The sequence below is a fragment of the Lytechinus pictus genome, chromosome 14, assembly GCF_037042905.1.
Source record: "Lytechinus pictus isolate F3 Inbred chromosome 14, Lp3.0, whole genome shotgun sequence".
NCBI lineage: Eukaryota > Metazoa > Echinodermata > Echinoidea > Temnopleuroida > Toxopneustidae > Lytechinus > Lytechinus pictus.
In genome coordinates, this window is record NC_087258.1 from 27,625,684 (window position 1) to 27,644,065 (window position 18,382).

At 37.8% G+C, this 18,382-nt stretch overlaps 1 protein-coding gene across 1 annotated transcript; it reads left to right on the forward strand.

Annotated features, from left to right (window-relative positions):
* The first annotated feature begins 5,821 nt into the window (after window positions 1-5,821).
* LOC129276824 (uncharacterized) lies at window positions 5,822-17,784 on the forward strand. The gene is made up of 2 exons (XM_064109191.1): window positions 5,822-7,636; window positions 15,805-17,784. The coding sequence occupies exons 1-2, from the start codon at window positions 5,898-5,900 to the stop codon at window positions 17,696-17,698; spliced, it is 3,633 nt and encodes a 1,210-aa protein (XP_063965261.1). The 5' UTR covers window positions 5,822-5,897; the 3' UTR covers window positions 17,699-17,784.
* The last annotated feature ends 598 nt before the right edge of the window (window positions 17,785-18,382 follow it).

The window sequence follows — 18,382 nt, forward strand, 5'->3', positions numbered from 1 at the left end:
GCCCTGATGACATCTGCAAGTGACCATCCAGAACTCAGGGATCCTTCTTGTCATAAGAAGATTGATCAGTGGATCAAAGATGGTATTGATTTGGTGTGTCCAATTGACAATGGGGAGAGATGCACATGGTGTGAGACAATATCTTGCTTTGTCAAGCAATCCCATTGACAAAAGGAATGAGACAGGACAAACACCATTGATGATTGCATGCAGAAATAGAAAGACATTGTTAATATCTTGTTGGAAGGCGGAGGTAACCCTAATCTGACTTGCACTGTCAATGGTAGCACTGCCCCCATTATGCCTGCGAAGGGGAGGAAAGTTTTACATGTTGAAATAATCCAAACCATCCAACGCAGGAGCTTCAAACACTCCAGGGGGGGGGCAATATGCAGTCATCATTTGGGGATGACTTACACAAATATCTTTCTCTGAATAATGAGGACTCTTGTCCAATTTCATGGTTGTTTTGCTTTTTTATACAGTTTTGAATTTTAGTTCTCATTTCTTTTGTATGTTCTTCATCCATTTTACATCAAAACTAGTGAAAAAGGAATTTCCTTTATTGACAATAAAGTTATTATATTCTATAAACCTGGATCTCAAATACATACAACAAGGCAAGCACATAATACACCCACCTGTAATGCAGAAAATGGAGTTATTGGTCAAAGAAAAGTGGAAGGTGGCAACTTCACCTTTGACCTTCCTTTGACCTTCTAACCTCAAAATCAAAAGAATTCCTGGGATCTTTGGACACTGAATTGTATGAGCCTAGAATAAGTTGAACTGAAGTTATCGCGTTTACAAAGACTGCAGAAGGTTAAAATGAAAACTTGTCACTGTGACCTTGTCCTTTGACCTTTTGACCTCAAAATCAATAGGCTTCCTGGGATCCATGCTAGTATCATACACACCAAATTATATGAGCCAAGATAAGTTAAACTGAAGTTATCACATTTACAAGGAAAAGTTAATGGATGACGGACGGACACCGAGCATGATACCATAATATGTCCCGGAGAACGGGCGTATAAAAATGAAGTGACATTAAAAAAAGGTCGTCATAAACGGAGCACCCCCCATTTGCTTGGTTGCTGGAGGATTTTTATTTTAAAAAGATAATGTCATGTATAAAAACAAACAACAGGTTATTCTATTTCATCCTGGAATTTTTTCTTTCTCCACCTATCTGTATCTAACAATGAAATCAATAGTTTCAATAATAAACATAAAATTGCTAGAATAAAAATTTATGGTCATCCTGTCATTTGTATACACAATAATCAATACTATCATGATCATCATGTACTCTCTCCTCATCATCATTATCATACTTGTTACGTGCTTCATCACATATATTCTGATGTTTGAGCAGATGATACCCCCACCCCCCCCCCCACCTGAAATATTGGTGGGGATATCCCCCAGCCCCCTGTGATTGACACCCATGCTGGGATCCAATACAGCTAGTAAACCAGTACAAGAGTCAAATTTTGTGCGCGCATTAACAGGTTATAAATGGATATGAATGTATATGTTTTCAAAACATTTGATGATGGACTACACAGTTGGTTTAAAATGGAATCTCCAACTGATATAACTTGGATAGTATAAATTATGCCTGCCTGTTTGACCTAAGACCTAAAAAAGACATTGTGTTGCCCTCAGTAGTCTGACCCACAGTAATGAAATAAATGCAAACAAAAAGATCGCTATTTTATCTACATGTATTTTGTTTATGATAACATTTTTGCAGACACAAAATAGTTAAATGCAATGTTTTGGACAGAGACTGTCAGCTTTAGGCTGATGTTTTGCTTAAATTTGTATTCAGTGGCTTCAAAACACTTTAATATGTGTTTTTACTGCATATTACACATGTACATGTATATCATCCCATGCATGATTTTCTTTATGCAGCACACCAGCAAAGGCAATTTTTGTTGTTGTTCAACCAAACATCCGAATTCTGGCTTATTAGGGCAACATAACAATTTTTTAGGCCTTATTCTCACTCTACATATATACATGTTGGCCAATTGCAACACTACTCATGGTACACATTTTAGAAGTGACACATGGTGCTATAAAATAGTATCAATCAGGAAAAGCAATCTATCATCTGGTAACAATGGCATGATATCTTCAGATATTTTGTTTGGAGACTACCAAATACAGAGGGTATAAAAGGGTCCAATGAAGAACCCTGTGGAATGCCATGAATCACAATGAATCATCAGTGACATTTTTTTCTATAATATTAGAATTTGAGAAACATGAATCACGTTTTGAAAAAACTTCTACTATTATGTAGGCCTTTTTTGTAATTTTTATTTTGTAAATTGATGATAATTGAACTGTTGCATATAGGGAAAATTATTGTGAAAGTCACATAAGTAAGTTTTGAAGGTGAGCAAATAATATTAGAATTTGAGAAACATGTACTGTAGAGCGCAGACTGGAAAAAATCGAAATATTTTGATTTGGTTGTTATGATGTCAGCCATGATGGTTGATTTACAAAATCCGAATTTGAACAATAATTTGAAGAAGAACAACCATACATGTTTTGAAAAACTTCTACAATTATCTCCATGTACCGTTATGCTTATTTTGTCATTTTTATTTATTATTTTGTAAATTGATGATAATTGAACTGTTGCATATAGGGAAAATTAATATGAAAGTCACAAAAGTAAGTTTTGAAGGTGAGCAAATTCAGCAGGATGCGGATGTTTTGTTAATTATGACTTTGAAGGGGTAATGCAGATAATTATTTTGGTTGTATATAGTTCCATATTATTATGATACACATGTACCACATGTACAGTACTTGTATATTGTATAAATCTTATCTTTGTATCATATATGTGTTAGCATTCATGAACCTATGAAATTAAAGGGGAAGTTCACCCTGACAAAATTTAGTTTCATGTCTCCTTGTTGTTGTGATGAGTAGCAAGATCATGGATTGTGGCAACTAATGATGTGTCACATGATCTACCCGTCTGAAAGCATGCTGGTAGTCAGAAAGGATTGAGTTTGTAGTAAGGTGTGTCATTAGATGGCTGTCCACTATATGCTCCATAAGTTTACAGCATACACTGGTCAAGGATATAGGGCGATAATTAGCCGGTTCATTTTTAGGACCCTTCTTGTAGATAGCAGCGATGTTCGCTTTACGCCAATCTTCGGGAAGGATCCCTTGGTCATTTGACTGTTTAAATATGAATTGCAGGACTGGAGCTATTTCTTCAGCTGTAATTTTAAGAACACGGTTTGGTATGCTATCTGGTCCTGCGGCCTTTAAAACATCTAACTTGTTCAATAGCTTGAGGATGCCACTAACCATGAAGTTGATATCTGGCATATCAGGGATGTTTCTTGTTGGAAGGTTGGGGGTTTGGGTTTCGTCCCTGGAGAAGACGCTCTGGAACTGTTCGGCAAGTGCGTCTGCTTTCCCTTGGTCATCAGTGATGATTTCGTTTCCCTTCTTAAGGCTCTGGATCCCTACGTTGTCCTTGTGCCTGGTTTTAATGTATTTCCAGAACTGTTTATTACCGGCTTCTGAAAGAGTAGCTATGAATGTCCGTTGGGCTTTTCTAAGTTCTTTATTTACTACTCTCTTAATTTTGTTGGTATTTGTCCAATCTATCTTGCCCTCCGAGTTGCTTCGCCTTTGAATAAGTTGTGCCATAGAAAGATGAGCAAATAGGAAATATATTCGTTGATTAATTAGTTTACAAACAAACTAAATAGAAAAATTTGAGATATTTAAGTGATTAATGATTTAATATGAATTGATTTCTTTTTATAATTCAATAACAGTTACAAAATAAAGCAAAACACACTGAAAAGGAAAGGTTCCTTTAAATAAAGGCTGACCAATGATCACATAAAGACAGTGAAGTGGTTCTAATCGCTTCAAGAAGGATCAGTTGAATCTACATTTAGGCTCAGTTTGCATCTTCATCAGAACAAAATAACACAAAAGTTTGGAAGTTTAACATGGCGAGGTTCATTATCTCGCCATGCCGACTTTTTAAAAGTTCATGTTGTCATGGCTAGATAAAAAAGAAAAATACATTGCCACATACATCACTTTTTGTCTCGCCCACCAGAGGTGAAGGCGAGACTTAGGGATCCAAATGTTGTCCGTCTGTCACAAACCTTATGACACATAACTCCGCAACTGTAAGTAAATTTTCAACCAAATGTGGATGGTAGGTGGACTTGGGGGACCTGCATGTTATGCTGCACTCGGACGTCACATGGTAAGGTCAAAGGTCATTTTGAGGTCAATTAACGTTTAAGTTTACATGCAAGTCTCTCTTATGACACCTAACTCCGCAACCTAAGTCACTTTTCAACCAAACTTGGATGGTAGATGTATTTGAGGGACCTGCATGTTATGCTGCAGTCGGAGGTCACATGGTAAGGTCAAAGGTCATTTTCAGGTCAATGTTAGAGTTTACATGCAAGACTCTCTTAAGAACTCTGCAACTGTTAGTCACTTTTCAACCAAACCATGACGAAAACCTTTCATTTGAAAACACTTTACCCCAGTTTCCCTCAATCAATTCTCTTCTCCAAGTACGACAAACCATAACTGCCCCAAGCAAGCAATTTAAGTATCAAAACACCTGTTTCTTGACCTCGGTCCGAAGATAACACAACAGCTCGAGCAAAGCATGCCGTCATTTTAATTCACTTACTTTCCTTATTTCGAGGTCGATTTTCTTCGTTCGAACTTGAAAATGGACTAACATTGGATTTCTGAATACAATATGCATTTGAAAACGTGATTAAATATCGAATACAATAATTTCATTCCGAAGGTCCTACTACAGGCAGAGAAGTCTTACGTAATAGCACAGCTGTTGTTTATCATTTCGTCCTTGGCTCAACGCTCATAATCTGGCCTGTGGAGGTAAAATTGAGACAGCGGGGATTACCTGGCCTAGCGGGATTGATCAGGCGGGTGTTTCATAAAGCTGTTCGTAAATAAAGAGCGACTGGTGATCCTGTCTTGCGGTAAATGGTACACACCATTGGCGAAGATCTAGCGCGCGAGAAAGGATCACCAGTCGTTCTTAAAGTCGCTCTTAACTTACGAGCAGCTTTATGAAACGGCCCCCTGGGCTTGGAAATGATTTTGGGATTTACAAACGCAAAATGGGGTATAGAACCGCAGTTTGCAATCTGAACTGCGGTCTTTCTCCAAACGGGGGTTTGACGTAATGCTTGGATGGCAGATTTACTTGGGGAACCTGCATGTTAGGCTGCAGTTGGAGGTCACATGGTAAGGGCAAAGGTCATTTTCAGGTCAACGTTAAAGTTTACTCATGACACCTAACTCCGTAACTGTAAGTCACATACTTTTCAACCAAACTTGGATGGTATATGGACTTGGGTGACCTGCATGTTATGTTGCAATCAGAGGTCACATGGTAAGGTCAAAGATCATTTTGATGTCGATGTTATGGCACATAACTCTGCAACCGTAAATCACTTTTAAACCAAACTTGGGTTGTAGGTGTACTTAGGAGACCTGCATGTTATTGTGTTCAGAGGTCACATGGTTAGGTGAGAGTTCATTATGAGGTCGGTGTTAAAATTTACGTGGAAGACTTGTATGACAAATTTTATTTCATCCCAGTTATTTCACAATGAAGTTTTGATACAATTCTGTTGCATGCCCTCGCAAATCACAATATTTCTGGTTATTTTCATAAGTGGGCAAGACACAAATCGCTTATGCCTTGTCCTGATTATCAGTAGTTAGAAACTTGCCTGGGCTGTGACCATAAAATTTTAGCACATTGGTATGAATTCAAATTTTGAGCTCAATATTTGTTTTTATCCCCTCAGATTCTTGAGGCACTTGAGTTCCATATGTTCACACTGATGGCATCATACATGGAAAGTAGTGTGAAGAATAAGATAGTTCAATGGATCAAAGACGGAGTTGATTTGGTGTCCATTATTGAAGGAGGAGAGATAGGAGATGCAGAGGATGTTAGACTGTACCTATCCTATTCAAGTGATCCTTGTGTTAACAGATGTAATGGATCAGGACAAACACCCTTGATGATTGCTTGCAGAAATAGACAAAAACACATTGTTAATATCTTGTTGGAAGCCAGAGCCGACCCTAACCTGACTTGCACTGTCAATGGTAGCACTGCTCTTCATTATGCCTGTCAAGGGGACAAACATATGATTTCCATATGTCGGACTAAAATAAAGTACCCAAAACAGGAGCTTCAAAGAGTTATTGAGATCATTGAAATCCTGATCCACAATGGAGCAATAATGCAAATGAATGATGATGGATTGAGTCCTGTGTGTGTGGCAGCTCTAAACAGCTTCAAAGATGTGGTGGAGTTCTTTTCATCAAATAGTGAAATTCCAGTGCCTCCCGGAGACATGGTCAAGGCATATGAATTGTTGGGAGTTTCACAAGCACTCTTTGATGTATACCATTTAGTTGATGCATGTCACTCCTTTCACCTTGCTGCATCTACATGGAAACATCCTGGAAATGAGAATGATTTATCTTCACTTAATGTTGACTGTGCCCTCGACAACTTCTTTACTCACATGACAACTCTTGTTCTCAACTGTGATCAGAGAAGTAAGATCAGGCAGAAGGCATTCACTATTGGTATTAAATGCATACCTGACAACGTGAAAAATAAATATGATTTCTGGCGATTTACATCCAGTTACACTGATCCAGCTTTCTTTGAGATTGGTTCAGAAGAGGGCTACAACCTCTTGTTGTCTTTGGTAAAGAAAGAAATGCTTGGGAAATGTCCACTTGGAACTGTCCTGGACATGATTCAGAATGCATTGACGTCCAGATTGTCAACATCATTAGGGGTGAAGTTCATTCCAAGGTTGTTGCAGGCATACGCAGAGGGATTCCAAGAAGATAGCAAGATGCTCAGAGAGAAAAGACCAGAGATCTTAGAACTATCGGGAGGTCTGTTGTTCAATTTTGCATACTACCAATCACAAGCAAAATATCTTGAGGAAGTGCTGTCATATGTCAAGGATATTCTGCATTGCATCAAGATGTATGCTGAAGATGGCTGTCCAACAACTGGTGACCGTCCAGTATCAGTCATCTCTGTTTTCTTTGAAAACATGGCCAATACAATGTTTGACGATGTGTATTGTGGGCAGACCAAGGAAGCAAGGAATCGATTGAAGTATGTCATTTCCAGTCTCCTCTTCCACAACGGCTACGATCCTGCTTCACATTCTTCATTACTAGAAACACTGGTGAGGATTGTTGCTGCGGCCCATGATAGAGATTTCATTATCCCAATTGCCAAGATGCTGATTCGATATGGTTGCCCACCGGACAGTGTTTGCATTGAGCAATCTGAGCAGGATTATCCAGAGGTGATGGAAATGTTGCCTCTTTTGAACCCAACGTCTCCTCCATCTCTTGAGGAGCTAAGCACACAAGTTATCCTGCGCAACAATGTTCCTTACAGAGAAAGACTTCCAAGTTTGCTCTCTGAGAGAATAGATGCGGATATGTACTTCAGACCACCTCCTTCTGATTTAGATTCTTCTGTTTCTTCAGATTCTTCTGAGAAATCAGATGAATTTGAGAGAATTGAATAAATATCAACAATCGACACCCAGTTCCCTGACAAGGATTGTTGAGAATCTGTGTTTTAACTGATCATGGTCTACAATCACTCACAAGTTCTATTATTTAATCATATCTGAATAAATGATAAGACCAGGTGAACAGTCAATGTAACAGTCTGGTGCAGCCCTGAAATGTCTCAACTTAATTTGAATTTCCCTGACTCTATTAAGTCTTTAATTAGGGAAATGTAATCTGCTATAAAGGACCAACATCAAAGTACAACATCAAACCTTAGAAGTCTTCTCTAATAAAGTTAAATAAAACATTGTGCTCTTTGCATGCAGATTTAGCTTGCTCTAATTCTGCCTCTATCAACCAGCTACATGTAATGTAAATTTTGATTGGAATTGAAATACATGTTGATGCCCGTCACCGATTGTCTGATCTACAGTGCATTAAATGTTTATCACAAGACATTATTAAGTTTTAGTATAATTCTACCTAAAGAACTCACCAACCATTCAAGTTCAATTAAAGGGGAGTTCACTCTTACAAATATATTGTAAAAATATAAATATGATAAAAAAATATTGGTGAAGGTTTGCGTAAAATCCATTAAAGATTTAAAAAGTTATAAGGATTTAAAATCCTTGATTTTATATATTTTTTATTTGTGACATCATATGCTAGCAGCTTCCCCATATATATACTGTACATGTAGTAAAAATAAAACCAACGAAATGCCATTTTCTCAAAAAATTGAAATATTGAAAAATAGTGGTATGTTCCTATTGTGAGTATCATTAACATAAACTACTAGCATATTCTCAGCCTAGCTTGACACTTGTCATGGAATATACCAGGCTCTGACCCTTTGATCATACTGCGCAGTGATTAAATAAAAGTTGAGCTAATTGGGAAACATGAATTATGTATTGCAATCAGATTATATAATGTTTAGTAAGGTTAACATATAATGAGGCAAAGCAGGCTCCAGTGAGATTAGTATTCAATGTTTATTTACAGTAAGTAAAACGTAACACTCTCAAAATAAATAACTCTCCAGTCTTATATGCACTCCTTGGGTGTTTCATAAAGGACTTACAACAGTGTTGTAACTTTGCCATAATGGCAACTACCATGGCAACAGGGCTCAGCAGCCAATCATAATCAAGGTTTCCATGGTAGTTGCCATAATGGCAAAGTGACAACAGTTACAAGTCCTTTTTGAAACGGACCCCTGTTCAAATAAAATCAATCTCCATTGCTCTCCTATAAAGAAAATAGACTAAAACTATCTGAAGAAGGGTGAACACAAATTAACTGAGATGCACCACTTTAAATCATTAAAGGTCAAGTCCATCCCAGAACTATGTTGATTTGAATGAATAGAGAAAAATCAAACAAACACAACACTGAAAATTTCATCAAAATCGGATGTAAAATAGAAAGTTATGACATTTTTAAGTTTCGCTTATTTTTCACAAAACTGTTACATGCACAACTCAGTGATATGCAAATGAGAGAGTTGATTATGTCCCTGACTCACTATTTCTTTTGTCTTTTGAAGTATGCAATATTTTGATTTTTATCATTGTGACAAATAAGGACTGACTGAACCATGAAATGTTAAAACAATGGTAATTCAACATGTTCAGGGAAGAACAAAACTTTGTTTCACAGGACAATGAGGAGAAAATTAGAACAGTTCATACTTAATACATGTATAATGAAATACAAAAGAAATAATGTGTGGGTGACGTAATTAGTTACCTCATTTGCATACTGACCAGGATGTGCATATAACTATTTTGTGAAATTAAGCGAAACTTCATAATATCATAACTTTCTTATTTTACATCTGATTCTGATGAAATTTTCAGTGTTATGCTTGTTGGATTTTTCTCCTTTATTTCAAATCAACTTTTTGTTTTGGTGAACTTGTCTTTTAAAATAATCATATTTCTACCAATCAAATACAAGGAAAATGGTATGGCCCACAAAATAAACTAATCCCTTTTGAAAATAAGAACCAATGAAAGCATAGAAGAGTGATCATGATGTGGAAATGAATACTAATGAGAACTAAACAATGAGGCCATGTGGAGTGGAAAAGAACAAGGGAAAACTAGGAAGCATGAATGAAGGGAAAATGAATGAGAGAATGGAATTCAATGAATCTGGTGTTGCTATGACAGATATATGGGGACATTGGTGGCGGAAGCCCAAAAATTTAGGGGGGGGGACCACCAAAAAATTTTGACAAGCAAAAAAAAAAGGTTATATATTAAACAAAATTTTAGGGGGGATCGACAAAAAAATTTGACAAGCAAAAAAAAAAAAAAAAGGTTATCAACAAAAAAATTTAGGGGGGGGGTCGTCCCCCCACCTCAAATTTAGGGGGGACACGTCCCCCCTCTTCCGCTGCCTATGTATGGGGATTAGTCAGGGGCCTTAGCAAAATTTTGGGGACAGAATTTACAAAAGCGCCATTTTTTGTATGTGGGTCCCTGGTATCAAAAGCATTAATTCTAGATAGGGTGCCTCGAAATCGGTGAAGGGCACCCTATTTTAAAATGCTAATTTATGCAAATGTTATGCAAAAAACTCATAATTCACCATATCTCACTAAAAATAATTTTCAAATGCCCAATTTTTGTGTATTTGGGTCTCCTTTTGCTAAATATTCAACTGCAGGTCGATTTTAATAAAATTGGTGAGTATGAATCAATTCTTAAGGTTAATTTATGCAAATTTTATGCAAATTATATGTAAAAAACACATATTTTATCATATCTCGACATATAGAATTGTCAAAATCACAATTATTTTTCCACATGTGTCACTAGTACCAAAAGCATTAATTCTTGATAGGATACATGTACCTCGATATCAATGACTGGAATCCAATTTCATAGTGCTAATTTATGCAAAATTATGCAAAATCACACTATTCACCGTAAATTACTGTATATGTATAGTACAGACCTAAACTTTTCTAGAAGCCTTTTTTTTTTGGGGGGGGGGTGGGATTTGGGATTTATTTTGATGGGGCATCAAATCTAGATTGATTTCTGTACAGTTCCAGAATAAGAATCAATTTTCAATGTTAATTAATGCAAATTTATGCAAAAGTTATGCACATATGTGTAAAACACATCAACTATCATATTTCGAGGTTTTAAACCGAGGGACGAGCGCAACACTATGCATATGAGACACTCTTACACAATTCATTCATTATGGTGACTTTTGCATGCGACCAGAGGAGGGTATCATGTTTAAATGCAAATTTATGCAAATTATAAATCCTGTGCATACCCCTTTCACAATAAAAAAAAACCCAAATCATATGGAAAAGATAAACCAGTATTTTATCTCTTTTTTTTTCAAAGCAATTAAAAAGGTTAGATTTCTTTCCCAAGTAGAGTTTTCCCCTGTCAGAAAGAGGAGGGTATATGGATGCTTCTCATGTCAGTAAAAGCTGTCCATGTCTGCCCCTCTGGCAACTATGTACATTTTTAGAACAAGGACACATCAGATTTGAGCAAAGAGACCTGATCCTTTTTCTTATTCTGTCGTCCCTTGGTTGACGGTGACCTGAATAATTTCAGTGATTTTTCTTTATTGGCTTATGAATTGATCTCTATCACTAAAACTAGGGTAACACCAAAACCTCCCAACCAATTTCAGACCGAATCAGAGTCGAATCGGTCTGGAATAGGTCCCGAATCAGAGCACTATTGACTTCCCAAAATAATTGTCCAAATGCCTCCCCAAACTCAACCGAATTCCATCCGAATACATCCCGAATGTGGCTCGAAAAAAATTTGTTGTGGCTACATTTGGGAGTATTTTGGAGGATATTCGGCTGGTTTTAAACATTTCAAGACAAGCAGAATCCCTCCACGAATGTTCCCGAATGTTTTCGTATATGGGGAGGGAGAACAGAATAGTCCCGGATCCTTCCGAATTGATTCCGGGAGCTCCCCGAATAGGAGATGAATAAGTACCGAATCCAGGCCATTTTGGGCAGAATTGGTCCGAATTTGTTCGGGAGAATTTGGTTTTGGTGTAACCCTTGCTTAAAGCTAGGGTTAGAAAGGAATCGAATCAGCTGCGAATCCATCCATATACGTATTCGGGTGGTTTCAGGAATATTCTGTTTTGCCTTCGTAAATGCGAGAAAATTCGGGAACATTCGCTGAGGAATTCAGCTCATTTTGAAATGTTTAAAACCAGCCGAATACCCCCCAGAATACTCCCGAATATGACCACAACAAATTTCATTCGGGCCACATTTGGGATCTATTCGGGTGACATTCGGTTGGATTAGGGAAGGCATTTGGAGTTTTCTGGGCAGATTCGGAACTATTTGTATCATTCTGAACATAACTGTCCCGAACATTCAGGCCATCTTTCGGCTGTAATCAGAGATATCAGGTCACATTCGGCTGAATTCTGGACATGCTTGGGTCGATTCTTGCCACAATTCGTGTTGGCATTCTGCTTTTTGGGGGATGGCCAAAATTGATTTGGTCAGTTCTTGGCGATTCTGCGCTGAATCGGGACATATTCCGGACCCATTCTTCTCTATTTGGGGGAACTCCCCTAATCCATCTGAATCAGGCCATAATCGGGCAGAATCAGTCCGAATTTATTCGGGAGAATTTGGTTTTGGTGTAATCCTAGCTTAAACCAGGACTGACGTGATGTATTCTTGCGACTGTACTTTGGTTATCCTCTGAGTGTTTACCTTAGTTGCATCCTATTCTGGTTTGTCGTCTAGAAACGGATTGCCTACTTAAAATCAGCTGCAAATACACATAAGGATGAATTCTGGAGCACTCTGTTCTCCCCTCCCGAATGCAGGAATATTCAGGAGGAATTAGGGAACATTCTTGGAGGAATTCGGCTCGTTATGAAAATGTTCAAAACCAGCCGAATACCTCCAAAATACTCCCGAATGTGGCTATGACAAATTTCATTCGGGCCACATTCGGGATGTATTCCGATGGAATTTGGTTGGATTTTGGGAGGCATTTGGGGTATTCTGGGAAGATTAAGACGTATAAAGGTCCGACTCTTGCCTCCCCATATCGTACGAATCATTACTCAAATACAGAGAAGAATGTAGACGAGTGAGACGAATTGGCCAGAAAATAGAAAATAGCATCCGAATAGCTGCCGAATCGGTCAATAATTATAGCCCATTTCAAAAGAATCTGGGGTATTTTCGGGAAATTCGGTGGCATACTTGGCGAATTCGGGCATAATTGTTCCGATTCGGGTCGTCATTTGGCGATAATCGGAGGATCATTCGGGCTAAATTCGGCTTGATTCTGGTCACCTTTGGCTCGATTGTTGCCACTGTTCGGGTTGGCATACGGCTTTATGCGGGACAGTCAATATTGATTCGGGTAAATTCTTTGGGATTCTACTCTGATACGGGACGTATTCCAGACCTTATCGTCTCTAATTCAGTGAGCACCCCGAATCAGAGCCGAATCAGAGACGAATAGGTTGCGCATCCACCGAATTCATCCGAATCAGGCCATATTAGGGAAGAACCAGTCCAACTTTATGAGGGAGAATTCGGTTCTCGTGTAACCCTGGTTGAAGTATAGTCTCGATCAGACTCGTTGCTTGCTGCTTGAATTATATCGTGGTCTACAATCCCTCCTCACGGTGAAGCTGCAGATTTTAATTGATATTTACTGAAAATCATTACTTCACATCTCAACAAATTAATTACAATATAGGATAGGTCTCTAACTGAAAGGAGATAGTAATAATGTACAGATTTATAGAATATGCCTATGTATACATTGCCCATGATGTGATTATTACACAACTTGAAAGAGATTTTTGGACACCATTTTGTTTCCCAAAGACTGAAAATTTGCTTAACTGTGATCCGTATATACTTTATAGCTATTGAGAAAATCAGACTTTAACTGATAGTACAAGGCTATATGTTTCCGTATACATAGCCTTTGGTGTGGGGTGTCTCCAAAGTTTTGAATTTTCCTGTCAATATATTGCTGGTAAAATTGAAGCTTTTGAGCTGATAGAGGTACTTCAAAAGTTTGGCCCTTTTTTCACTGTTAGTATCCATTAGAATGGGACTAATTTATACATATGAAATAATTGCTAATTTACATAAATTAGCATATTTTGCATGAAGACGGGATTTTCAATAGCACGTTTGATAGGGAAAATTAAAGCTATCGATCTGATAGAGATTTTCTCTAAGTTTGCTTTCTTTTTATTCCTTTTTACTAATTTTTACTATTCATGCATAAATTAACTGCTAATTTACATTAATTAACATTATTTTGCATGAAGACACAATTTTCAATATCATGTTTGATAAGGAAATTTAAAGCTATTGACCTGAAAGAGACTTTCCTAGTCAATTGGTATCGCTTTATTTACTTTTATTAATTAATTCCTATTGGCATATGGCTTCATGCATAAATTACTGCTAATTTATATAAATTAGCATATTTTTGTATGAAGATGCAATTTTCAACACCATGTTCTGTGGGAAAAATTAAAGCTATTGACCTGATAGAGACTTTCCTAAAGTTTGGTATCTTTTTTATTAACTTTTATTAATCAATTCCTATTGGCATATGGCTTCATGCATAAATTACTGCTAATTTACATAAGTTAGCATATTTTTGCATGAAGATGCAATTTTCAACACCATGTTCTGTGGGAAAAAATGAAGCTATTGACCTAATAGTGACATAGGGAAAGTTTGGTGCTTTTGTAAACTCTGTCCCCAAAACTTCAAATTATGGGCCTAAGGCCCCTGACTAGATGGTGAAGATGGAAAGAAGGATGATCTCATGACTTGGGATGTTAATAAACCAATTTAAATGTACAGAATAATGTATGGAAATCAAAATGTAAAGGCAACTATTAAAAGTGATAACAGCAAATTTGACAGTTACAACAGCATGAATATGAATCACGTTTGAATATACTTTGGTTGGTGTGTAATCCTATAGTACAAATAGGGCATGTTTATGCTTCCACTTTCTAGGCCAGAATCTGTGATTTCATACTTGATTAGCTCAAAACACAGATGTGTCCATGCCTATATTTATTTAAAATGCGTTTCAGACACATCACCTCTTTGGTCACATGGTATTTATGGAGATGATGCACAATAAATACTCATCAAAGCGGTAGGTAATGTGTTCCCATACGTGTCGGTGTGACTTGATATGATGAAGATACTAATACAACTAAATGTACATGGATCTCCATGGGGTAAATTGTCAATACGTCCACTGCCAACTCGTCCACTCACCACATGGTCTACCTTCATTTAGTCTAATGCCATTCCGTCCAACATTTCGTCTCACAACCATTTGGTTCAATCATCACTTTGTCTAATCACCATTTTGTCTATTACCATTTCGTCTAATAACCAGTTGGTCTAATACCCACTTTTTTTTTCATTCATTTTGCACAATTAACACTTTAGTTTAATGAGGCCAAGTGGTATATGGACTAAATGGCCATTGAACCAACTGGTTATTAGACGGAATGGCATTAGACTAAATGAAAGTAGACCATGTGGTGAGTAGACGAACTGATGATAGACCAAATGGAAGGTGACAAGTTGGCAATTGGACAAATTGGCATAAGACGAGTAAACCTCTCCATGGTTGGTCTTGAATCTTTGTGAAACAACATCCTGACGTTAGTTCATTTATTTTAAAACCTGATTGCATAATGGCTAATATAATTTGCACTCAAAACGCAAAATCCTTTTTGCAATGACCACGTATATCCAAAACATTTCATACACTATGCAGCCTATACATCATAAACAACCAGCAAAGGAACATGTTAAGAAGCTCACCATTTATTGATCATTGGTAATTCAATTATTTATAAGGACGGATATTCATCAAGGGTTCCATCCAGACCAAATTGGTTGAGCCCATAAAGGCTATCTGAGAAGTAAAACAACTCGTTGTATACCAAGTGAATATAATCCTAAAAGAACCCCCCCCCTTACAAAGTTTGCAATTGGATATAAAGCATGACCATCTTGGCGATCATTCGTCATACAGACTTTGTTATTAACTTTATTCTAAAAAATTTTGTATATTTTCTTTTTTGTGTACAGATTCTTCAAGTTTGGTGCAGATGATCACCAATCATGAGTAAGAAGAAGAAAGACCACATTAAAGGCCAAAGAGACCCCATCAATCTTGCCTCTATTATGATTGAAGTACGTGAATCCCGAGATACATGTCTCGTACTCAGTGTGGCCAGAATTAAATCACTCTGTTCTACTCGCGAGGTGGATGTGAATTCTAGGAACCACCTTGGATGGTCACCTTTGATGATTGCATGTATGCACACAAACAATGAATTGGTTAGCCTTCTACTCGAGCATGGTGCTGACCCGAATGCTACAAGCACCAAAGGGGGTAACACACCTATGCATTTTGCATCAGTGGGATGCAATTGCTGCTGCTTGTGGGGAGAAAGCTGCGATTTATTCGATAGCTACCTTAACAAGGTAGCCAAGAAGCCAAGAATAGACATGATGAGGAACCTGATCAGTCATGGAGCAACCCTGCAGTGTAATTCTGATGGGTTGGATCCCCCATCATTTGCTGCACTACACAGATTCAAGGCTGCTGTGGACTTTTTCGTCAACAGAGGCACGTGTAGATTAAAGGTACCCGCTGAACAGAAAGCACGAGCCTGTGAAATCTATGCTGTGGTGCTTGCATTGACTATGGGCTTTTGCAAAGGTGATGATGTGACTCCTCATGAATATCTCTGTAAAGCGTTTGCTATCCGGAAGGGTAGTGGAGTGCCAGTACCAGATCAGGAGAGAGTAGGAATAGCCAATCATTTTCATTTATTTAGAACAAAGCGGGCATGCACCACCGAAAAGGATTGGCAACGAATTCAATCTGACAATTGGGCTGTAAGAATTCAGTGCTTCCTAGTTGCAAGTAGAGTGTTACCAGTGAAAAAGAGGGACATATATCTCTTTCCAAGACTTCTAGCCCATGGACATGATTGTTATCTCTTTTCCAAAGGAAATGAACGGCGTTCTGAGGGTACTCAAATATTTGAGGAAGCAGTCCGATGGGAATTGAAGTCCACCACGGCCAAGCTGGGGAGTGTCCTGCAGATGATCCTTAATGTCCTCTACGTCATTTTCTTTGTTAGGCGAGATATTCAGCTTAAACATGACCTGTTTGGGGAGTGCTACAAGCTTCTTGAACTATGTCTTCAAGAATTCACGGAACTCTCAGATGCTCGTCTACACAAGTTTGCAACAGAGTTGGCCCATGATCACCTGGGAGCATTCCTGTATCATGTTCCTCTCTTTGATTTCTCCATGTCAAAGGAAATGTTCAAGTCACTTCTTCAGGTCTTTGGACGTATGATTTCCATGATGAGAAGAAGATGTGGAAGAAGTTCCCCATCAGTTACCCACTATATTATGGATAGGATGGCTCAAATACTCTTGGACTCTGATAGTAAGGGTACATTGAAAGAAAACCGTTTGAAGCTGCTCATTTCAGCTCTAGTTCAGTGTGAAGATGCGACACAGATAAGTGACAGTGGTAATTCGATGTTGCATCCTTTGTTCAATATTATCGCGTTCGATCTGTATCCGTCGTTACTCCGGGATGTGTCTCTTATCCTTATCCGCAATGGATGTGATCCTGATGTTCGCAACGCTGATGGTAAGACTGTAAAAGAGATGTTTGTTAATTACGTATTCTTTGATCCAAACTCACCCAAGGACAAACAAGTGGTGACTGTCATCTCTCCGCCAACAGAAGTTTTGAGATTGGAAGAGATAGCAGCTAGGAAAATCTTGCGTCACAAGATCCCCCATGAAGGTATTCTGCCGAGACACCTGTCTGTCATGGTTAAAGGAGAACCCGAACCAGACGCCAAGCTCTTTCTTTCAAGTCCTCCAAGATTTAATTTTAAGTATGGTGATTGGAATTACGATGATGAGAGTTTGGATGAGTCCGATGATGATGATGATGATGATAGTTGGGATGGCGAGAATTATAATTAGGAATATTACAATGTGGAGCATTTGCTTGTCACAGTGTCAATAAGGAGAATTGCTATGTGGAAGTCATGGTTAGGAGTACTAGCTGGATGCTGAAAAGGAGGAGTAAAGAAGAAGAAAATGATTACTCTGATTTTGAGTTAGATATTACATGTCAACACTGAATACTATTCAGTCATGTACTTGAAACAAAGGAGATCCTAGCCTTACAAGCCTTGCTTTTTCAGGGGTTCTCCTTGTCTTTCTCTCAATACGTTTAGTTATTTGCTATGTTTCTTTTTTTCTACTGTAACAATGATTTATGGTTAATTGATTTTTTTCATTTGTAGAATGTGAAATCATACTTGTAAGATAAAATGTATGTGCAGAAAGAAAGACGAATAAATATCTTATCTTATCTTATCTTATCTTAGTATTCCAATTATCAGAGAATTGAATGATAATGTAAGCATTGATCCAGTTCACATCAATAATTTTTAACCACAATTGTAGGCCTACCTACTATGCTTCAACAACTACTATACTTATATACTAAAATTGTTTTATTACTGATGCACATTGCTCTAAACCAACAAGGACAAGGTGCTTAAATAGCAGTGTTCTCAAGTCACATTTGTTTTACAGAGAGGTCTTTGATGATGACTGCAGTGTGGGCCTTTAACATATTGATAATAATAATATAGGCAT

What these genes read in the sequence shown, in the direction of transcription:
- LOC129276824 (XM_064109191.1), top strand. Translation starts at nt 5,898, where the DNA reads ATGTTCACACTGATGGCATCATACATGGAAAGTAGTGTGAAGAATAAG. An exon ending in TCAGATGAATTTGAGAGAAT is followed by an intron (nt 7,637 to 15,804) that starts TGAATAAATATC and finishes ACCAATCATGAG; the next exon opens with TAAGAAGAAGAAAGACCACA.